The following is a 22,494-nucleotide window of genomic DNA, read 5'->3' on the forward strand; positions in this document are numbered from 1 at the left end:
CCAAATTCAAACGTTCGATGATGAAGGTAATGGTTGTTCAAGAGTAAAAATTGACTTTTGAAACAAAACTGTTCATTGAATTTCGAATATTTTTCGAATTTTTTATTTTTTTTAAAATACCTCAAAATATATCCCCAATTCGGTAGTAAAAGGGAGTTTTACTAATCAATAAAAGTGGTTGGTTGACTAATTTTTTGAATTTTCACTTTCAAAAAATTTACATTACTTGTGATATGGAACAATTATTATCAATTACTTCGAGAAAGGTGATAGAATCACTTTCTCTCAAAGAATTGAAAAGTACCCACCCTCCTCCCAATCCACCTCTGAAATAAACAAACATAGTTGTGGCTTTCCACAACTCCCTCACCTTTGGGTGGGATGCCTCATGTCTCAACTTGGGATGCCTTATTGCATCGCAATAGGATGCCTCACTTTAGTGGGATGCTCTTTGAACTGATTTCAGTCCAAAGGATGCCTCATGGTTTACCATGGGATGTTTAATCAACGCACGCTTAATAGTGTCATCCTGTATGAGACTGATGCATATGTTTGTTGCATCTATTTGTGTTGTACTCTTGCTGAATTACAGGATAGAAAAGGTAATGTAAATCTTATTTATTCAACTATTAGACATGCGCACGTACACGCGGCGAAGAATAAATAATCCGTTTTACCAACCATCTTTCTGTTGATTTACAACTAATAATGAATTAAAGTCGGACTTTCCTTACTACATTAGATTGGAATCCACTAACGAGCGCACTATTGGATGTTTGTCAAGTAATGTACAACAAGTTATGGATTTATTGTCTTGTGGGAAGAATTTGGATTATTTGAACGACTACGGTTGTCGAAAAAGTGCAATGCTCCTCTGATGAAATTGTCTGGGAAATATAAAATTACTTAACTGTTCCATCATCATCACCATCATTAGAAACCACACTCTCTCATCCATTCATTCATTGGATAGAACAACATGAGATTTTCAATTTCAAGTCGATTGAAATTATTATTGTGTGTTGGATTCCAAATTTTTAATTTCCAATGATGAGGATGTCAAAGTTGCATCCTAGTCCTTCAACGCATGATCATGTTGTTGTTGATCCATATAGGTTGTGTATTTATCGGCTCTTCCCAATGAACGTCCCACTGGATATTTCAATTCATTCTTTTTCATCTTGTCGAGTGCAGCTGTTGGTAAATCAACCCCACACACATCCGATAATCTCAAAATATAGAGTAAACAATCGGAAAGTTCATCTCGTAAGTTTTCCTTCTCCTTCTCGGAAAAGTTTTGTTCTAAATTTTCACACATTTCGTCCGATTTCCATTGAAATATTTCTGCTAATTCTCCCACTTCACCAACAAGAGCAAGTGTTAAATTACGAGGAGTATGATACTTGTGCCAATCTCGTTGTGACACAAAATCAACGTGGACTTGACGTAATTCTTCGAGAGTAATATTCGGATTAAAAGGCATATTTTTTTAGTGTAGCAGATTTTGTTTAAACTGATAGAACGCCCAACAATATTCGTTCAGCTATGTCTGAATGTGTAAATTGAGGTAAACAGAAAATTTTCACAACATGCATTGGTTTATTCCACCAGCAGCACAAATGCTCCCAAGAAAGCAATGATGACTTTCAATGAGGTCACAAAAGCATTTTCAAAAGCATTCGAGGCCGAGTTGCAAAAGAAAACTCCAAACAAACATGGTCCTTTAGAAGTGTGTGGAACTTTCTTTGCTGTCTTTTGCCCACACAAAATATCATAACCATTCTTGGGACAGGCAACATATCCTTTGAATCCAATTGGCATATTTTCTTTTCTTTCATATTCTTGAGAGGCAGAGCAAGTATATCTACGATCCTGAATGAAGAAAACAAGCAAGCCATCTTCACAGGCGTATTTGAAACATCTCGTGTCGACCTCCTTTTGACTTACCAACAAACCAGCAATGTTGCTGTCAAAGCAAGCAGCATCAGCTCCAAAATATTCACTGACACTCACTTTAGAAGCGCCCATATCTGAGCATGAAGTGACAGGTTCTATTAAGGGACAATAATCCATCAATGCATCCTGACCTCCTAATCTAGGGCTACCCGCAATGTGTTCATAATATCCCAAAGCTTGTGTGTGTTGAGTGATGGAGCAGGCACCCTTACTTTTAAAATCATAGGTACATGTTGAGACACTTGAATCTCTGCAAAAATAGCCAGTTTGTGAAGGCGCATCTTGAGACCACTGTTCGCAACGCCCAGTCGCCATTTTACAGCCCATACTCCTTCCCCATTGCAATGTAGTGGCTCGCGAAAAATTGGCCTTATACCAACCTGAATCCTCAAAATATGCAAGGGTGAAGGGACTCAAAATCATTTGGTCCTTTCCCAAACTTCCAACCATTATTTCATTTCTCATTATTCTCTTTTCCCAATGAGAGAATGCTGTGCCTTGCCCGCCACCTTCCTCCATTTCTATTCCTGTCAGTGTTGGGCAACCATAGTGACTTTGTCCGACCTCTACTACCTTTGGAGTTTTCAGAATGTTCACGTCTACAGACTGTGACGTTCCATAATTATCTACAAATGTCTTCTTTGCTGCAACTGCCACTTCGTTGAATGTCATGGTTCTCGACAGAGTACTATTGTAAAATGTACTCATTGCTGCCTGAGAAAAACCCAGTGCATGTAAGGACTCGTGAACAAGCACAGTCATTCTCTCTTTGAGCGAGTAGCTCAGGATGGATGGCGACAAATTCAATTGTCCAGCGAGAGGTCGTTTCGTTATGACATCAGAGGCACATTGTACAGCCCAACCAAGCACACCAGTGTCTGTGGGACGAGCTGTCACGAAAATGATCATGTCAGCGTTGAGACCGTCAAAGCCACGTGTCTTCAAATCAGAAGGGATTGGCACGCCTCCTCTGGAACCGCATCGAGTCATTGCACTGAAAAACGATGTCAAGTCTCCATCTTTTACAGATCGTGTCTGCACCATGAACGAAAGCTCTTGCTTGAGTGATGGTAATAACACATCTCTAACGTTCGTAATAAGAGCATCCGAAATAACTTGTGTCTCTGTACATCTACGCCAGCAATTCGTGGTTAAAGTTTTCGTATCGCAAGCAGGTGTTCCAGGAAATGGACTCGAAGGTGGCGTATTGATTCCATCCCAGTACCATTGATCCTTCACAATGCACGATCGCGACTCCACATCGGTCGAGCCCAAGTAATCTAATCTGAATGCAATTCTCAAATTCGACCAGACTTCCTGTACTGTCGTGGCGGACCGCTTTCTCTTCCTTAATTCTCGCTCTTGATGAAGAAAACTAGCCTCCATCTGGTAAAAGATGCTTCCGGGAAGATGACTAATTGATCTCTCATATTGCAAAATATCATCATGAACACATTTATGAAAAGGTTCTTCATCGTGTATGACCTTGGGGCCTACTCCTGCCTCTTCCCTAGAAGCAGCGTCAATATCATGATGATGAGTGGTCGCGGTCGTAAATAACTTGTGAGCCATTACAGCGCCATTCGAGTCGTGATTGCTTGCCCGAAAATATACAATCATTATGAACAGCATGATGATGCTTCTCATGATAAAAGAGTCTTTCTTCGTTCCGTTGAGGGTGGTATTAATGGCATCTCTCCTTTACGACTCCATCTTTGGCAATTTAAGGCTTTCATTTTTTTTTAAGGTGAAATCGATTCGTATTGGAGCTCTCTCACCTTCGTGTTGACACGCGGCACCGAACAAGTGTTCGCTCGAATAAACCAAGTTTTATACAAGGTCTCATTAGAAAAATAACTTTTTGGGCTTCATCGATCGTTGAGGAGTTGGTGGAGATGACTTGCTGGGAAGTGAAGGAGAGGATGGAAACTGTGTGGTCATCATCTTCTTAATTGGAGAAATTCCTGGCAATGCTGACACCGATGAATGATGGGAGAGTGTTTTTGATGGAGTCTGTTGTGAAGATGGTAGTGGTGAACGTTGTTGTGGACTTGGTTGGAATGGCGAGAATATTCCTCCTCTGTTGTTCTCGTTGGATCTTTTTGGACTTTTCTGTGACCATTGTTGCCGCTGTTGGGCATATTGCAAATGCAACAACTCTTCTTCATGTTCTTGAGAATGTTCCAAAACGCTTGAAAATTCTTCATTCCATTCAAAGAGACCCTGCTCGGCATAGTGTGAAAAGAAACCACTTGTGTATTTTTCACAAAGTGCTTCAATGAGAGAGGGCCCAACGGAATCATGACCATTGTGAAATGGATTAATACTTGAAGTGTTGCTGTTCGTATCAAACTCGTATCGTGCATGAATTCTCTTGAAAAGCAACACCTCCTTCGCCAACTCATACGGCGTGCACTCTAAAATGTGGGGTGATTGATCGATATGGTCATCCGAATGAAGGCGACTGTAATGCAAATCCTGTAAAACATCTGGCCCATATTTCTCCAGTTCTATCTTGAGTAGTTGATCTTGCTTGTCAAGTAAGGGCCATTCATCACTCATGTTTGGTATCTCCTTTGTCATGGGAATTCTAATGTGTGAATGATTAAATGTTCCCAATAAGAGCTGTAAAAAGGATAAATCTCGCAGATAGGCAACAGATGCAAATTGTCGATCGACACATCTTCTAAACTCTCCAGATGATCTCATTAAATCCATAAAAGCATGCCATGACACTTTGAATAATTCACATTCAATGTATGGAGCAGTATTGTTTTGTTCATCACTGCTACTGCATTCCATAATGGAGGATCTTCTTTCTATTAACAATGCTTGAAGCAACACATAAAACAAACAGCTATAAATTTCTCTCTTCATACCATTTTCTGATAAGCTTGAAGCAAAGGATTGGTTGAGTGACATCATGTCTACACTGGGTCGATGCTGCCACAACGCCGATGCTGACGTCATACTCAAACTACCTGCACTGTTCGTTTTTTGAAGTCTTTCGTTCTCAAATAGGTTTAACATGGCATCACAACTGTTTTCTGTCAACAATGCATATAGAGCATTACAAATTGATTGAGTCAACAAGCAAACCATTTTCTTGTGTGAAAAATCATTTCCAAAATTTCCATCCACATAATGCATGACATGGTTATGAAGAATGAGAAGGAGAATTTGTGGTGCGTGATCATCCAAAAACATGTCTCTATAGTTAAACAATGTGAAACAATTCTTTTGGTTCACAATTTCTCCTAGAACTTGTTCATTGAATTGAGAAGCATCCTCTGCAATTGGCAAGTCGCACATGGTCATGTCTTGAGAAATGCTACTCTTGTAAGCGATTTTTCGGGCTCCTAGATCTATCAACTGAATTACTTCATTTTGCAATTCAATATCGCTACATGTTCTGAGAGCTTGTATTAAATTTTCTGGTAATAATCTTTCAATTCTGTTGCAAGAATTTAAAATGTCGAAGATGTAATTGTTGTGAAGAAGGAGTCTCAACAGACAAAGGGCAGTGCGAGCAATGGGTAGATTGAGAGTAGTATGAGCGCTTGTGACTGTATCACCATAGCTGTCTCTTGAAACGGACAAGCTCAAAATATCAAACACTGTAGTTTCATTCCAATGGAGTTCAGAATAAGACATATTAAATGCGAATATTAAGCTGAACGTAAATGATGCATTGGAAAGCGAAGAGGCAATCGAGTCCAATTCTTTTCTATCGCACGACGACGCTTCGTGAACATCCTGTTGTGACGACAAAATGTTCTCTGCGTGCTCGTCTAATGAGCCAGTAATTTTCTCAACAATAGACTGAATCATATGAAGCAGCGCATACACATAATCTTTGAACGCTTGAAAATGTTTCAAAGATAGTCTCAACAACTCACTTGCAACCTGAAACGTATGAAATTCATTCAGCAATAATGAAATGAGAGATCTATATGGTGATTTAAGACTCAAAAGTTCAATACATTTCACAACTCTACACCCAATTTCATGGTTATTGTACAATGTGATGGAACGAAAATGTCTCACTTGTGTCAGAATTTCCAAATCAGATTGGAGCTTTCTCGTGCAAAGCTTTAAACACTCTGCTACATTGAGAGGAGACAAAGGAATTATATCCACATGATTTTCTATAATGTCCATATATTTGTATAATCGCTGAAATCCCTTAAAGTTTGCACAATTTGTGGCTGATGTGTTATCTTGCAGTGAGGTGAATAATGATGGTAACTGAAAGCCAATGTAGTAGGAGCTTTATGACGGCCAAGAGGTAATGATGATCCAGTTTCGCTTGTATGTACTTACTGTTCGTCAAGATGGTCTTGTAAATGTTTCAAAACCAAGCTGTCTTCTTTCACATCAGAAGGGTTTTCACATGTTTCAACTAGTTCTCTCAATTCATCAAGATACTCTACAATTTTGTCTCGATACCAGTCACAATGATACACGTTGCATAATGCGAGACACGATCTAGCCTTCACAATTGTCTTCTCGAGCACTGAAATTTCTTTCAAATCAACAACTTGTTGCGCTAAAGTACTTTGATCACTTCCCTTCTCACGTTTCAAGTTTTCAATTTTGGAAATTAGTTCTTTTCTTTCATGAATTTGCTTTTCCAACTCATCCACTTCTTCTTGTAGGAGCTCAAGCTCTCTCTGCTCTCTTTGTTTCGTTTTTTTAATTGTAAAAATTTTCTTTTTGCTTTCAGGAGGTGAGATTGGAGTTGGGATAGGAATGTTAGTTATTATTATATCTGGCGATATAACCTCCATGGATGGGTCTGCAGTTGGTATTTCGTGTTGAGAGGTGTTGGTACTTAGCAGCACGTCATTCGTGTGGTCTCCAAACTCATTCATTGCCTTATCAAGCACATGAACATCCAATTTAACATCAGACATGACTGATAGAATTTGTCTCTTAAAGTCCACAATCTCAGGTAAATAGCTGACAATTCTCTGTTTATATATGTAATCGTCATGAATATTCGAGTTGAGACAAAAAACATAGGACAGGGCAGATTTTTCGAAGAGGCTCATGTACGCAAAATCATTAGTGAAAGTGGAAATGTTGCCAAATTTTGATTCAAATAACTGCTTAATCATTTCAGTCATGGTCATTTTGATAAGGTTAAACTGTTGAGAATTTTCTGAGGTGTCTTCTAGCGGATTCAGAGCACTTGTCTTGTCAACCATTAGGTTCGTCATGGATTTGTGTTGTCTTTTTCGTTCTCTAAATTTTTGAAATTTTTCTAGATGATTCTTGTGTATCAAGGATTGTCGATGATCCGACATGTCAAAGGTTTTCTCTGCATCAGTTTGATAACTATTCACAAGCTCAATAAGTAGATATTGATTTTCTAGTAGTAATTCTGGTGGAATGCCCTGTGTTTCATCATATCCTCCCCGTACTGACTGTAACATTTGAACAAGATAATCGTTCACTTTCATTTGAAACCATTGAAATAGGGTATTATACAATTGGTTCACAATGGTTTTCAATAAGGTGATCTGTTCTTTTATATTCAATTCTTGCATCTTTGGAATCCATGATATATCTTGAAATGGAAAAATCATCTTCCACTCTTCTTGTGATATGGATTCATGTATTGCTTCATTGTTTGAGTCATGTTTGTCGTGACACGCAAAATAATAATACAATTGTTTGAGCGAAAGAATCGAGATAAGGCAATCAAAGAAGTGAATTCGTTCTTCACTAGAGTCAAGCACATTATTAAAGCATCTTAATAATTCGTTTGCACCAGACGTCACCACGTTTTGGTAATCAGTGAATGGATTATCACCATTGGAGGTTACACAATTTCTCGGCACAAGTGTCTCTTGTTTTACAGTATTATTAGCAAGTCGTTTAAAGTCGTCATGATTCGACCACAAAAAACTCCAAATCGCCATGTTACCAGGGTCGGAGCATGTCTCCTCATTCCTCTCCACCTTGTTGTCATATCCCACGCCAGGGGTATCAAATCTTCCAATGGTTCAAAAAAGATCGAGAGAAATCGATACAACTCTCTAATTTGAGATGGTAAGGACTGTTGCAATTCTTGAGCTGCTTTGCAGTAAGGTTCGCTCGAAAATGAAACTGCTCTATTCGCTACTGGTATTCCATATGAAGAAGAGGCAGTTAAAATAGAATTCGGCTCATGACTGGACCAGCTTCCAGTAGTACTGTTGGACGACGATGTTGTGGATGCATCCACATTCTTAATGGTATCACGATCATCATTCTTCAGCCTAATCCAAAACAAGCTCAGCAATTCGAGGCATACCAAAACTTCTGAAATGAGCTCTCCTTTTCGTGAATTGGTAGGCATAGTTTTCCCTTTGATTGACTGCATCAGGGTTTGAGTGGTCTGAACATGAGTCTCTAAATCCGAGCATTTCAAGAAGAGAGGATTCAATACTGCCGTTTTCGTCCACTCAATAAAAGACTCGCTACCCGTGAAATAACGAAAATGAAATTCAGACTCGGAAGGTGAGGAGTGATGATAATTGGATGGAGTAAGTTGTTTCTTCGTATGATGAGTATTGTTTGGAGTGTCGTTATTGTTCGGGAGTAAACTCTTTCGGAAGAGATTTCTTTCAATCACCAAGTGAGTAACCTTTAATCTTTTCAGGAATATGACAAGCTTATCAATATTGGACATGACCTCTTCTTCATTGATGATGCATTCTTGCCCGATACTATTGTTGGTCATTTTCTTTTGATTAACGAATTCAAAGCTAACAAGAAAAGATATTTCCTTTTAAATCGAGAAGGTGCAATTACTGTTCACCGATGAACAGTAATTAAAGGACGGGTCCTTTTAAATCCAAACAAAGCATCGGAGCATATGGTGTGTGAATGACATTTTTTATGTTCTTCCAAAAAGTTTCGCTTACACAATTCTCCACTGACAAATGGTAATGTCAGCACCTCCTGCACTTAATAAGTGTTTGCCATCTGACGTGAATCGAACGTTGGTCACATGAGAACAGTGTCCCAAATATTGCTCGCTTTGCGGATGAACACTCGCTGTTGGATAGTGGAACAAAGTGACCGTACCAAGATCGTCAGCACTGGCCAACAGTTGCTTGCCATAGTAAACATCAACAGCATTAATGTCTGTTCCGTCCATATCAGATTTCCAAACACCTCTAACTTTCCATCCTAGTGTACAACTAACAGTATGCCAATCAACATCTTCCATATTGACACCATTTTTGACAACCTGCTTTCCTGTTGTCATGTCCCAAAGCAACACTTCATAGTCACCACTGTTGCTTCTTAACAAATTTCCGTCACAGCTAAAGTCAATGTGTGTGACAAAACTTGTATGTCCAACAAGTTTGTATTTCAAACTATAGTCAGAGGTGTTCAAAATGTAGATGAAATTGTCATGAGAACCGAGAGCCAGTAATGAGCCATCTGGAGAGTATTGCATTGCTGCAACTTCTTCAGCTGCTCTCTTTTCATTGACCAAAGGCTGAGAAGCAATGGAAGTGCCATCAAAATTGAAAACAAATAACGTTCCATGTTTTGTGGCAGTGGCTATGTGTGACTTTTCAGGTGAAAATGCAACACTTCGCAGCTCTCCTTTGTTGGTGACTTTAACTTGTTGTACATGTTTATGTGTGGAAACATCCCACATAATCAATCTTCCGTCATCGGCCGCACTAAGGAATAATTTGGATCCTGGTATCACGCACAGGCCCCATAATTCATCATCTTTCTCTGCAACATGTGACACAAGCAATACTTCAACTCGTGTCTTGTTCGAGATTTTAACCAAATCTCCATTGCCACGAGTAGCATATACCACATCAGACTCAATGTTGGAGGGCACAACACTTTGGATTGGATCAACTAAATTAAGCGATGCAACTTGTCTAAACAAGTGTACACCCTCAACTTGCTCTGATGTAAACTCCCACCAAATAATCTTAAGAGAGAATTATATTTTTGAGCGAAAAATTCATGGATCAGTGCAAAATACAAACCTTTCCATCTCTGCCGCCAGTAATAAAACCATTCTGCGTTCTGTAACTGGTATAGCATGCACCAGAGTGAGCATCTTTCTTATACACAAGCTTGTTTCCAAAAAACGCATATAGAGATCCATCCTTGACTCCACAAATGGGGTTTCCAGATGGATCGTAGCATGTACAATACACAGTTTGACCAACTCCTCTTGGAGAAAAAACAGCCTGACGAGCTTGAAGGCCATTGTTAACCTCAAAGAATTTTGCTGAATTCTTTCCACACAACAAAATTTTAGAATCATCTGGACTAAAACTTAAATCATAAACGTCACCAGAATGTGCTTTACATGATCCTAACAATGTTTGAGACTGCCACTCATAAACAACAAGAGTTGAATTCATAATGTCTCCACCAACTTGAACACGCTCAGTATAATTTTGAAAAATTCTACCTTACAAACATACCAGCTGCTAATTTGGTTCCATCTTTTGAAAAACACAAATCAATGACACCAGCATTCTTGAAATGGTGGAAAGTCTCCAAGACAGCAACTGGTTCACTTGTCGCAGAGCTGCTCCAAACAAAAATGTCATTCTTTCTGCCAATTTGACCTGTTGCAAACAGATCACCATTCGGACTTCATGAAATACAAACACGACAATGAATAGCATGCAGAGATATCACTTACTGTTTTGCAATACAAACAACATCATCGGTATGCTTGTTGAAAATCTGTTGCGTATTATTTTCAATGTCAAGCACCACACCACATCCAGCTGCAGGGTACACCAATCTACCCTTATTATTCATATGCAAAATATTTCCTCTGCATCCTCTCTTACTACACCCATGAATGAACTCCAATTCCAATCGGGATCCAGGCGGAGCTGCCCTTAATTCCGAATGATTGCTTGGAGGAGGAATGGTAGTTTTCAAAAAACGTGGATGATGATCAGCACTTGTAATCATGGTGGTGGATATGATATGAATTAATACAACAACTCAAGAAAAGTTCAATAAGGTGCCTTGTTGGAACGTTTGAAAAACTGTAAATTTTTTTCTTAAATTTTCTTCTTTACGAGTTCATGCTGCATGCAGTGAGAGACGAACAAATTCTTCCGAAGATGATGATGGCCATAGAGTCAATTCATTTTACAATTTTCCCAACGTGTTCCATCATCCAACATCAAGCACAAATCCAATGGTAATCCTAGCCGAGTGTTACCAGGTCAGTACCACTCTCCAGAATTGACCAAAATCGCGTGGTTGACCAAAATCCACAAAAGTCAAAAACTCAGCAACAATTCGTTGAAGATTTTTTTTTCGATAACCTTTCAAAAAAACGAGACGACATCATCCTCACACTCTCTCAAAAACAAAATGGAAGTCCTCCCTATTGTTGATATTACTGAATATTTGAACGGAAATGTTAGACAAGAAGATATTGATTTGGTCCGAAAATCATTTGTTGAAACTTCTTGTTTGATTCGTAGGTATTTCATATTCTTGTGGAATGAATTTATTGAATTTCGAGTATTTTCATGATGCTTGTTCATCATCATTAATCATTTCGTCATCATGATGATGAATAGTCCGCGACCCTCGTGTCACTTTTGAGAAAGCAGCTTCGTTTTTAGATTTGATGGAAGACTATTATGCTCAACCAACTGAAGTCAAAATGAAAGATGTTCACCCAGAGTGGTCCTATCAGGTATGTTTGTTCGTGGCATCATTATCTTTTTCAATAATTTTGTTTCGATGGAAATCATGCTCATTGACGTATGGTCATGCTTTTTGTCAATTATGAACATTTAATTATGAATATTCCAATGATGACAATACGTTATTGACCTATTATTGTTACGGTGTGTGCTTGCATTGTCATGAATGGTGCTGACGACCGCTCAAAATGTTGTTGCCTCTGATTGCATTTTGTGAACACAAAGATTGGAGCAACACCCGAGATGACAGAACGTCCAAGAGACAATACCGAATATATTGTCACCAAGTTGAAAGATAACTTGGAAAGTCAACCAACGTACGTACAGTTTTTTTCCAAAGTTTCAGAAACTTCTCACACACCACGGATTGCTTGCTCGGGTAAAACACCAACAACAACAACTGTAAATTGTATACAACAACAACATTTACATCTGGACCTTCGAAATGGTATCAATTTTGGTGTGACCACCTTTTGGTCACAAAATTTCCGAGCCCAAACGTTTGCACTACTATGTTGACCCTTCACAATTTATGGCTGTTAAATGCTATTTCAATATTGTGGCCTGTTGTACCGTGAAATCTATTTCCATCGATCCAAATTTTACGTATATGGAATAATTGAAACATCATACTTGTTTTGGCTCGTCGCAACATTACTTTCCTTTTATAATTCGTATTAATGTGTGTGAAAATCTTGTAGACCAACCAAGGGCAAGGACCCCAAATGGTATGTTAGCTCACATTTCAAATATATGAAATTAATAATTTACCCATTCCTTGTCGTTTGTGACCATAATGATATTTATTTGGTGTGATCCACTGATATTCGTATACGAACAACGTTAGGAGATTTTTCCATCCATATGGCAAAACAAATCCAAACACAAAATTCCCATCCCTCAATCAACCCAATGTCGTTCCTGAGGCTTTTGCTGATCGATGGATTTCCATGATGGTAAGTCCTTATTGATTTGGTGGATACATGAATTCATTTACTGTTTTATTTGTTGGAATGTATATATCGAACATTTCTTGTATCTCTCTCTGTAAATTGCACGCACTCCATAACATTTTGTATACACACATTGAAATCATTCACGACGGCAATATTACTATGCATATGAATGGACGATTCACCACAAATAGGATGGTTGGGCTGAATGCATGATTACCGCAGTGAGAAGCGTTTCAGAATTGTTGGCTATGGGTCTTGGTCTTGAGAAGAATGCTTTCACGAACAAGCTCGAGTATGGTCGTCATTTACTTGCACCAACTGGCAGTGATCTCAACAAGTATGGAGAATTGGGAACTGTTCTTGCTGGATTCCACTTTGATCTTAATTACATTACCATTCACTCTGCAAGCAAATACCCTGGTTTGTTCATTTGGTTGAGAAATGGTAAGAAATTACAAGTCAAAGTTCCTAAGGGATGTCTCTTGCTTCAAGCAGGTAAACAATTGGAATGGATGACTGGTGGTCTCATTGAATCTGGTATGCATGAAGTTGTTGTGATTCAAGATACTCTGGATGCCATGAAGAGACAACAAGAATTAGGCCGACCTTTATGGAGAGTCTCTTCAACTTTATTCTCACACATTGCCAGCGATGAAAATATTGCTCCATTGAAGGAAGAGTGGAAATCTGAAAAGTATCCAGATATTTTGTGTGGAGATTATGTGGTGTCAGAATTGAAGGCAATCAATCTAGGACGTCAATAATTGTTTACAATTCGAAGAATTTTCTACTTTATTATTACGTTAGCAAACTTTGTATTTTTGTATGATACAATTGGTCCATCCACACAAGTGTTGTATGACAAATACCCGCACCAGTCCATTAAAAGATTATGAGGATCTTTAACATGTTGTTCTTATAATATGTGAACTCCCGTACATCAGGTGTCTACACTAATTTCATTCCCTTCTTTGTGGTTGCAATTTCGAAATCGATAATAAAATATTGATAAAAACATGCCGGCACTCCATCTCATGAAGTAACTTTCACAAAAAGCATTTCTAACATTTTGGTTCCTTCAGCAAACCCCGAACCAAAAACCCTAATTAAAGACGGTGAATGCTGTTTTTGCAGCAATTTTCCATGTTTACAATGGACATTCAACAACAGAGAGTCTCTTCACCTAAAACAAAACAAGAAGTGAGCGTGTCTATCTTGCCTTTAAACTGCCTCTAATTGATCCCACATTGTATTGTCTCTAAATCAAGACCTCCCATTGATCAAACAAGCCCTTGTGAGGACATGATGAAAGGAGAAGTCAAAAACCTATTGTGTGACGCAATGCCAAAAAAAGCATTCTCTTTTTTAAAGATGGACGAGTGGATTTCATTATTAATTTCCCTTTGTCACCAACACATCATTGGACCAAGTTCTTTTTCAAAAAGAAATAGTGAATCAATACAACAAGTCGCGTAATGAGCTCAATCCAAGCTGCAGAATTAGCCACACAACAACACCACGGTGGACAACATTCTTCAACACACGACTGCGCTCGATCACCTACGAGACGAGATCACGAAGGTAGAATGATCCACCGTTCATACTCTCCCACTCGCAATCCTCTTGAAAGAAGTGACAACGTCAATCACATCCATAAATATCCATGTAGCACTCCTTCAGATCGTTCTCTCAGAAACCATCGAATGGTTGACGAAATATGTTTCTACGAGCACAACCATTCGAAATACGACACTTCAGAGATCAAAAGTAATCCAGCTCTCTCAATAGAACAAAATCTCAACAACCACTGTAAATACAATACCAGGGACCATCCTCACAGTCCTAGCAACGTCATAACGAAACCTCATTACTCATCCTTAATTGATAACAATGCTTTCACGTTCTCCACGCACACTTCTTTTCCACCGGTTGAACATCCAAAAGATGGTAATTTGGAAATTACAAGAAAAAGAAGAAGTGATTGGTTGAACATGTCATCATGCAACATCAATACGCAAAATTATCCAACGGCATGTAAACACCCAATTCGGCTCTTGACGCACGACAACGAAGAAACTCTTCATGCCTCCAACAGTCCATTTCGCACTGGCGAAGATTGTCGTGATTTCATTATCCAGAATGGTTCAAACTCATCCGTTTCATCACAACAGTGTTCTCCAAGCATGTCATCTCAAAAGAAAAGCCCTTGTTCGGCAGACAGATCGATTGCTCTTACTACCATGACCGTCGAACCCTTGAACATGGATCAGGCAACTACCATGAGTCCTATTCGTATTCACTCAAAAACGAATAATGCAACCACTCCATCTCTACCAACATTGATGAACACTCCTACTCTGAAAACTCCTACGCATCCTACCATTTCAAGTACAACTACTACTCTCAACGAAGTAACCACTGGCAATTCGGCAGGTTCAAAACTTTGGAAGTTTTGTTCTCCTCAAACACCTGACTCGGTTCGTCAATTGAGAATTGATAAACAACGAAAGATGGAAAAGATTAACTCGATCAGAAATACACCCATCGTTACTAAATGTGATGTACTTACGGGAAGTTGTGTGTTGGAATGGAAGGTTTCTGTGGTAGGTCAAAAGGAGAAACGAAAAGGTAACATCGGTGGTGGTGCCAACAAGCATAAACAACCACAATCAACACGAACAATTCCAAACGAACCACAAACTCCTTCTTCATCTCCAGTGCTCTCGAGCGAAAAGACACCAAATACTCCACAGTTCGCATCGTCCTCTCCAGTCATGAACAGAGCTCGAGACTCATCACCTGTACGTATTACCAATACCTCCTCATCCTACAAGGATGAATCAAACCTATGGATCGTTCATCCCAACGAGGACGAGAAATCTCCAACCTCAATCTCCAACATGTCCCCAACGGTTCATCCTGCTCTAATGACTGGAAGTCAAGAAGTAATGAGGGATTCCAAAAGAACTTTATGCTCACCTCAACTTTCTCCTTTTGAGCTCGGCTCTCCATTCATATCGCTGAGTACCACCAGTACTGCTTTGGCTCATGTACCTCATTCGGAGGTCATGGTTTCATCGGATGCTTTCGTATCGAGCAGAAAGATACCACTTCATCAAAAGAAACAACACCCTCCACATCCCTTCACGATCAGAACCTCCATTTCGATACAAGATCTCTTGAATTGATTCCGTGGGCCAATTCGGATATTTTAAATTTTTTTTGTTTTCATTTATTGTTTTGGCCAACCTTAATAAACAAATCTCCCTTCGCAAGCAAGACATTTCAGTTCACTTCTTTTCAAAAGTTGCGCACACAACTGATGAAAGAAATTCAAAATGAATTGCTTCCAATCCATCCCTTTATTGTTAAAAATATTACATTTCCAAAATAATTAGTCAACTAATGTTCAAGCGATGATGACTTAATTGTTGCCATGTACTCGGCAAAGCTTTTCGGTTGAATCTTTGGGAACAATTCTTCATGATCATACTTGGTGGCTCTTTCTTTTTGTGAGGCATACACCCATCTCAATTGTAATGTAAACAACTGAAAATCCGTGTTCGGATCTAAACTCTTCCATTGATCAATTTGATCTTGAGTTCGGAAAGAGTAGATCCTTGTTGGAATTTTACATCAGATCCAAACACTTGCTGTGCTTGCTCTTGAATCGTGAGATCATCTCCCTTAATGATTACACTTCGATTCTTAATGTCCTTTCTGAGTGCAGCTTCAGCAGTCATTCTTCCAGCATCTTCCAAATCAATCATTTGAATTCGGGTATTCATGTCGTGAACATAACGAACTAAATGATTATCAGGATCGTAATCCAATAAGAAGCCAGGCATTGCAGCGTAGGGATAAAAGAAACCAGTATGAATGAGAACATATTCCAATCCACTCTTAACAAGAGCTTCTGAAATTTGCTTCTTTGGATTATTGAGAATGAGTTCTCCATATAAATATTCCAACTTTTCATAATTTGCTCCAAAACTGGAAGGAATACATTTCTTAACTTTTGCTTTGAGCGATGCGTTCAGCAGTTTCAATTGACCATCCCAAGTGACTTGCAAGGTTCCAGAGACAGTACTCACCACGACATCGACACCTTGTAACAATTGGACAAGCTCCTGTTCGGAAATGGTTTGAAGATCTCCAACAACAATTCGAGCTCCTAATTGTTGAAATTCTTGAACCTTGTCTTGACTTTCCTCTCGGACAAGAATTTGAACATGCACATGAGGATGATCCATCAAGAAGGCTCTTGTAACATGCTGACCGACAGTACCAGTAGAACCAACAATGAAAACATTGGAATACGAAGTGTTATTTGGTTGAGAGATTTGCATTTTCTTTCGTTTAGATTGTAAGGTATGAAAATACTTTCAGTTGTTTTTTTTGATTTAATGCGTTGTGAAAAACTCTTTTTTTCAACTATTCATATGTTTTGGAAACTGCAACTGTTTGAAATGGGAATACTCAGGGAGGAGCTAAGAGCACAAAACTATTTCCTGATTTGGCACAGAATACGTCCTCAGGATTCAAAGATTAGTACGACACAAATTTTTTAAAAAGTACGACGTCCTTTCTATTTGTACGACCTGAAGGTGATAATGTCTCAGAAACCAACTCATAAATCCATGAATCACTCCAGGAATCCAAAATAACAAGGTCAGTAAGAAATGATCAGTAGTAATCCTTGAATTCTCAGAGCTTGTTCTGTCAAGACTTGATTTCAGTAATGTCTCATTTTGATCGAGATGAACCCATAAACGGGACAAACACATCTTTTCCCTCCAAAATCAATTTAACAACCGTTAAATCTTTTTAAAAAAAAGAATCACACATTTTTCACCGACAGACAAAACATTAAAATTTTAAGATGAATTCATCAATGACACAACCCATTCCCATCAAATCATTCTCATCCAAGTCCTCTTCTTCATCATCCCTCCTCACAGAATCTCTCCAATTACCATCCGAATTACAAGACAACACACGAAATGATGAATCCTCTTCCATGCTCTCTTCTTCCTCTCTCAAACCTCATTCCATGATGATGATCTCCTCCAACTCGATGAATCTCATCAGACATCATCATCATACTCCTCATAATCCTCTTCTCATGTCCTCTCAAGTCATGAAAACAGTTCAAGACGCTGTCAAGGATGAAAAGATTAAAAAACTTCAAAGTGAATTATCGGAACGACAAGTTCTCATTTCTCAATTACAAACTCGTTTGGATCAGTTGGAAGAAACTCTCTCGGAACAACACGTACAACATGAAAATGAATTGGAATGTCTCAAACAGAAAGTTTCCAAAGAGTTTGAAGAGAAGGAACAAGCACTCAAAGAATCGCATGAACACACATTACAACAATTGAATTTGGAACGAAAGGAAGAATTTGAAAAGACGGTTCAACAATTGATTGAACAGGAATTTGTGTTGAAACAAGTTCAGAATTTATTGTCCGTTTCAGATTCGAAAGATGTGGTGCCTACCTTGTCGAAATTTGTGAAAAAATACAAAAAGGAAAAGGAAGCCAATAAGGCACTCGAAGAACGAGGAAAACAATTATTGACAAGTTTGAATGAGGTGGCACAGAAATTTAAGGAATTTCGTGAAAAGTCAGAAAAGGAATTTGAAAAGAAGAATCGTGAGATTGAAGGTCAACAGAAAGAAATTTTCACATTGAGAATGGAATTGGCTGTGGTTCAACGTCAATTAGAGTATAATAGGACTCATATTGGAGGACTGGATACAGACACGGATACAGATGCCACCTCATCGTTTGCACCAAGTTCACCCACTTCAAGCATTACATCGAGTCCAACAAGATCACCAGTCAAATCCTCGACACCAAAGAAGTTTTTGATGGCAAATAAGAAGACACCAACGTTGCAATCACTTTCACCAGGTGGAGGTGCTTTGAGAGATATTACAAATGTTGTCATCAATCAACAACAACAACACTAGGTTAAAATTTTTAGGACACCAATTCTTGCTTTGTGAAAGAGCATGGAATGAAGGCCTTCATTAAAATTTGTGAAAATTCTTGTAATGACAACAACAATATATTGATTAATTCATTGTTGGAATGGCTTGTAATTTTTTGGCTTGAACACAACTCATGATCCACTCTCTTGGAACTAGAAACAAGCCCTCCTTTGTGGCAACTCTTTTGAGTGTTCGGAGCCGAGAAGTATCATCTTCATCGTACACAATGTGAGTCACAGATGAATCTAATCGTTCGCTGACAGATCCTCCATATAAGGAGATGAACACTTCCAAAGTTTCCATTCCCAATATTGCAATGCCCGAAGATGCATCTCCAATCTTTACAAACTTGTCAATATATGCTCGAATTCCTTTAAAGAACGAAGTTGAAGTCTTAATGTTATATCGTGCGTTGATGGTTTCAATAATATCTGAATCTGCTATCATAAATTCACGAGAATTTTTAGTGAGCTGCAATGATACCTTAATCGATTCTTCGGTTGCATCAAACAAGTACTCGTCTTGAAATTCGTCCATTTGCTCTTTGAATGAATATTGTGTCCTTTCTGAAGTGTAAATCATGTATCCTGGATGCAGTCTTTGAATTGAACTTTGGGATACAGAATCTATAATCCATTTGTAGTGAATAATGTCACGATCTCCAAGCGGGTTCTTCTTTTCCTTCGACGAAGCAATCCAATTTTTCACAGTGATGTCTGTAACATGACACAATAATTACAGTGTGTCAGGTACATTCAAAGATTAATGTTTCGCAACTACTTACTATTGGTATTAGCTGCAATGAGGTATTGATTTTCATGATCGTTAGGATTTTGTACTTTAGAGCCTCCGTTTGAAACAATTAGCTTTTCAATTTCATATTTTGAAACATTTTCATCACCATTAAAAACCACAAATTGCATGCCCTTAAACAAAGTTGATGTCTTTTCGAGTTTTGACATGTCATGATCGAAAAATTGTGAAACAGCAGCAGTCGGTCGTCGATTTTTTGCTGAAACAGCCACCTCCATAAGAGTCCCGTCACTATTCTGAACGGTTGTGGTTGCATTCTTCTTCCTCTTTTGTTTCTTTACATCGTTGTGAGAAATGACTGAATCCATATTTGCAGCCTTTCTCTTGTTGATGCCGTTTTTAGATAATTCTATCATTTCTTCAAGCCCAGGTAAATCAAGACAATCATTCCAGTCTTTATCATTTCTGATGGATACAACTCTTGGAAAACGAAGGGTAATGCCTGTTTTGAACTTGGTGCTGTCTTGAAATGAATAACCCTTAATTTCCAGAATTTTGGAACTAGTGTTTTCGATCATTATTATCATTGATTTCAAAAATTACAACAAAATAGGAGACGACACATTCTCAGAAAATGATAATCCTACTACAAGTACCTACTTTTTTGGTTCAATGTACACATCTGGCAATTCACCTGCTCCAGGAATCCATGAGCCGTAAAATTTTGGTAATTTGGTCTTGTCGAATGGTTTCCAGTGGGGCTCCAACTCTTTTTGAAGAGCCAACAATTCAGAATTGGAATATCCACTTCCTACCTTACAAAAAGAATGAAATACTTGAGTTTCATCGTTGACCAATAGATCGTCATCCAAATTTTCAAACCCGTCAGTCTTGGAATATGTATGCTTGGATTTGGTGGCCACTGCTAAGAGAAAGTGAGACACAGATTTTCTCTTGAATTTTGTGCCGTAGAATCCTCCAATAATAATTAAATCAAGAGTCTCTATTTGAACAATAATGTAGTAGAAAGCAAAAACATGGTCAATTAGTTGTACAAATGTAACTGGTTGTTCACTAACATACCTCCCATTCCATCGACGCTGTCAGGCTTTAGCTTCATCCATTTTCGTTCTCCAGGTACATACGTTCCACTCAGCCCCTTAAGCATGATTCCTTCATCTCTGTTAAGAATGGCTTGATCTAACTGTTCATAAACTTCCTTCTCTGAGGTGACTGGTTTTTGTGGCACAATTTCTAAAACATGACCGACAGGATTAATCACGCTCTCCAAATAGGCTCTTCTTTTCTGTAATGCATATTGAGTAATATCACGATCTTTGAGATAAACAATATCGAATACCATGTAACAAAATTGTTCGTTCGATTCGCTGGTGTCACTTAGTGCATGTGTACGGTTATGCCCGAATTCCTTAAATGCCTCCAATTCGCGATTCCATATCAAGAATTCTCCATCTAAAATACAAACTTTTGCTTTCACGTTTTTCACAATGATGGGAGCAAATTTTGGTCCATAAATGTTCGTGTAGTCAATGCCCTTTCTCGTGAAAAATTTAACTTCTGATTCCTTTTTGTGAACTAGAATTCTTTCACCATCGTATTTGGGTTCAATCACAAAATCGTCTTTTGGGAGCTCCGCGGTTAGCTTGGCAGGAGTTAGAAGGGACGCTAACATGGGTGTAAACATGGTGAAAACTCTCAGCTCAACAGTTGAGGTAAATTTAGGGTCAAGACATTTTGTAATGACCTCTCGAAGATCGGTACACGAGTTGAATAGCTCTAGAGCATGTGGATGAAATTGTTTGAAAATGGTTGTGTGCTGAATACCAATTCTTAGATCTTTCAAAATGATTCTAAGTATCCATTTTTGCTCAAAGCATGACGTGTTCTTCAAGAGATCCAAAAGAATTTTCTTCTTTTTATCATTGTCAGTGCATGATGCAAGAAGACTTAGCTTTTCATTGACATGAAATACAGTTAGGTTCGATGAGGAAGTCCATCCTCTCTTTTGCAAAACCTTATTGTTGTCATGACATGTTGCATGATTATCATTTTTCAGAACACCATATAGCTGCTGGTAAACACATGATAATAATTTCGATACATACTTGAAAGCAAATATCAGAAAAAGAATTACCAGTTCCCTTAGAAGGATCTTTCCATTTCTTCAATCGCAAAGCATCTTCACAGGTTTGAGGCAATGCTGTTTCGACACGAGCCCAGTAAATATTACCAGTTAAAACACATTTAGCAATGTTAAGAAATTTCATCATTTCTCACAACATTCCACTCAAAACAAACCTAATATTTCAATATAATATTTTGCAATTTTTGACTCCTTAAGACCATACGTCATTCGTTCTCGATCAAGTTGAGGAAGTAGTAATCTCATAAATTGAAACAAATCTTTGCGACATTTCATGAAAATAGTATCCAGAATTTCGCTCTTTTGTTTGTGTTTCGTTGCTGTCGAGAGTTTCTCAAAGCATTTACACAATGTCGAAAACAAAGTACAACACGAGGGAAGCGACGGGTCAAATACTGGAGGAGGATAGGAAGGTATATTCTTGTTCAGGTCTGATGAGCTAGCAGAAGAAGAAGCGTGGGTTGAAGATGTTGAAGAGTGAGACCTCTCTACCAACAATGGTTTGTTGTTACTCTTCAGTTTATCTCCAATTCCTTCATCATTCTCTTCATCATCATCGTCGTCTTCTTCATTCCGATGATGATCATCTCGCATGAAAATATCAAGCCTTGAATCATTCATCATGGCAACCACAGCAGAGGGACAGGATGCCTCTTCCACACTTTCCGTGGTATTTGGTCCATGATTATTACCAATATTATTTACATGAGGCTTTTGTTGGTTCCGATGAGAATTGCTACTTTCCTTCATTTCATCATCATCGTCATCAAATTCAAACACATTCAAGCCTTCTTCATGAGCAGCTATTTGGTGATTCAACTCGCCCGCAAAACCAAACATTTTTAACCAGTGGATTCTTTAAATATCAAAAACAACAACTTCAGAGCCTAGTTTTTGTAACGGTAAAGTTAGGCGCTCTTCTGGATTTCTTTTTTTAATTTCATTCGAATA

At 38.5% G+C, this 22,494-nt stretch overlaps 9 protein-coding genes across 9 annotated transcripts; 3 read left to right on the forward strand and 6 right to left on the reverse strand.

Annotated features, from left to right (window-relative positions):
* Window positions 1-1,072: 1,072 nt before the first annotated feature.
* On the reverse strand, window positions 1,073-1,483 carry C9374_011007 (uncharacterized protein; the record flags this gene model as incomplete). Its single annotated transcript, XM_044686615.1, has 1 exon — window positions 1,073-1,483. One exon carries the CDS (start codon window positions 1,481-1,483, stop codon window positions 1,073-1,075), a length of 411 nt encoding a protein of 136 aa, XP_044543344.1.
* Window positions 1,484-1,599: 116 nt separating this feature from the next.
* C9374_011008 (uncharacterized protein) lies at window positions 1,600-3,576 on the reverse strand (the record flags this gene model as incomplete). The annotated part of the gene is made up of 1 exon (XM_044686616.1): window positions 1,600-3,576. One exon carries the CDS (start codon window positions 3,574-3,576, stop codon window positions 1,600-1,602), a length of 1,977 nt encoding a protein of 658 aa, XP_044543345.1.
* Window positions 3,577-3,801: 225 nt separating this feature from the next.
* C9374_011009 (uncharacterized protein) lies at window positions 3,802-8,686 on the reverse strand (the record flags this gene model as incomplete). The annotated part of the gene is made up of 3 exons (XM_044686618.1): window positions 3,802-6,226; window positions 6,280-7,956; window positions 7,998-8,686. 3 exons carry the CDS (start codon window positions 8,684-8,686, stop codon window positions 3,802-3,804), a joined length of 4,791 nt encoding a protein of 1,596 aa, XP_044543346.1.
* A 180-nt stretch (window positions 8,687-8,866) lies between these two features.
* Window positions 8,867-10,920, reverse strand: C9374_011010 (uncharacterized protein; the record flags this gene model as incomplete). Its single annotated transcript, XM_044686619.1, has 4 exons — window positions 8,867-9,910; window positions 9,969-10,366; window positions 10,416-10,588; window positions 10,640-10,920. 4 exons carry the CDS (start codon window positions 10,918-10,920, stop codon window positions 8,867-8,869), a joined length of 1,896 nt encoding a protein of 631 aa, XP_044543347.1.
* Window positions 10,921-11,331: 411 nt separating this feature from the next.
* On the forward strand, window positions 11,332-13,392 carry C9374_011011 (uncharacterized protein; the record flags this gene model as incomplete). The annotated part of the gene is made up of 6 exons (XM_044686620.1): window positions 11,332-11,440; window positions 11,544-11,662; window positions 11,898-11,989; window positions 12,374-12,400; window positions 12,520-12,628; window positions 12,820-13,392. The coding sequence occupies 6 exons, from the start codon at window positions 11,332-11,334 to the stop codon at window positions 13,390-13,392; spliced, it is 1,029 nt and encodes a 342-aa protein (XP_044543348.1).
* Window positions 13,393-14,103: 711 nt separating this feature from the next.
* C9374_011012 (uncharacterized protein) lies at window positions 14,104-15,816 on the forward strand (the record flags this gene model as incomplete). Its single annotated transcript, XM_044686621.1, has 1 exon — window positions 14,104-15,816. The coding sequence occupies one exon, from the start codon at window positions 14,104-14,106 to the stop codon at window positions 15,814-15,816; it is 1,713 nt and encodes a 570-aa protein (XP_044543349.1).
* A 381-nt stretch (window positions 15,817-16,197) lies between these two features.
* Window positions 16,198-16,977, reverse strand: C9374_011013 (uncharacterized protein; the record flags this gene model as incomplete). Its single annotated transcript, XM_044686622.1, has 1 exon — window positions 16,198-16,977. The coding sequence occupies one exon, from the start codon at window positions 16,975-16,977 to the stop codon at window positions 16,198-16,200; it is 780 nt and encodes a 259-aa protein (XP_044543350.1).
* Window positions 16,978-17,522: 545 nt separating this feature from the next.
* Window positions 17,523-18,605, forward strand: C9374_011014 (uncharacterized protein; the record flags this gene model as incomplete). The annotated part of the gene is made up of 1 exon (XM_044686623.1): window positions 17,523-18,605. The coding sequence occupies one exon, from the start codon at window positions 17,523-17,525 to the stop codon at window positions 18,603-18,605; it is 1,083 nt and encodes a 360-aa protein (XP_044543351.1).
* Window positions 18,606-18,710: 105 nt separating this feature from the next.
* Window positions 18,711-22,383, reverse strand: C9374_011015 (uncharacterized protein; the record flags this gene model as incomplete). The annotated part of the gene is made up of 6 exons (XM_044686624.1): window positions 18,711-19,342; window positions 19,411-19,940; window positions 20,040-20,382; window positions 20,463-21,414; window positions 21,506-21,600; window positions 21,699-22,383. 6 exons carry the CDS (start codon window positions 22,381-22,383, stop codon window positions 18,711-18,713), a joined length of 3,237 nt encoding a protein of 1,078 aa, XP_044543352.1.
* Window positions 22,384-22,494: the final 111 nt, after the last annotated feature.

The sequence above is a fragment of the Naegleria lovaniensis genome (genome assembly GCF_003324165.1).
Source record: "Naegleria lovaniensis strain ATCC 30569 chromosome Unknown tig047, whole genome shotgun sequence".
Classification (NCBI taxonomy): Eukaryota; Heterolobosea; class Eutetramitea; order Acrasida; family Naegleriidae; genus Naegleria; species Naegleria lovaniensis.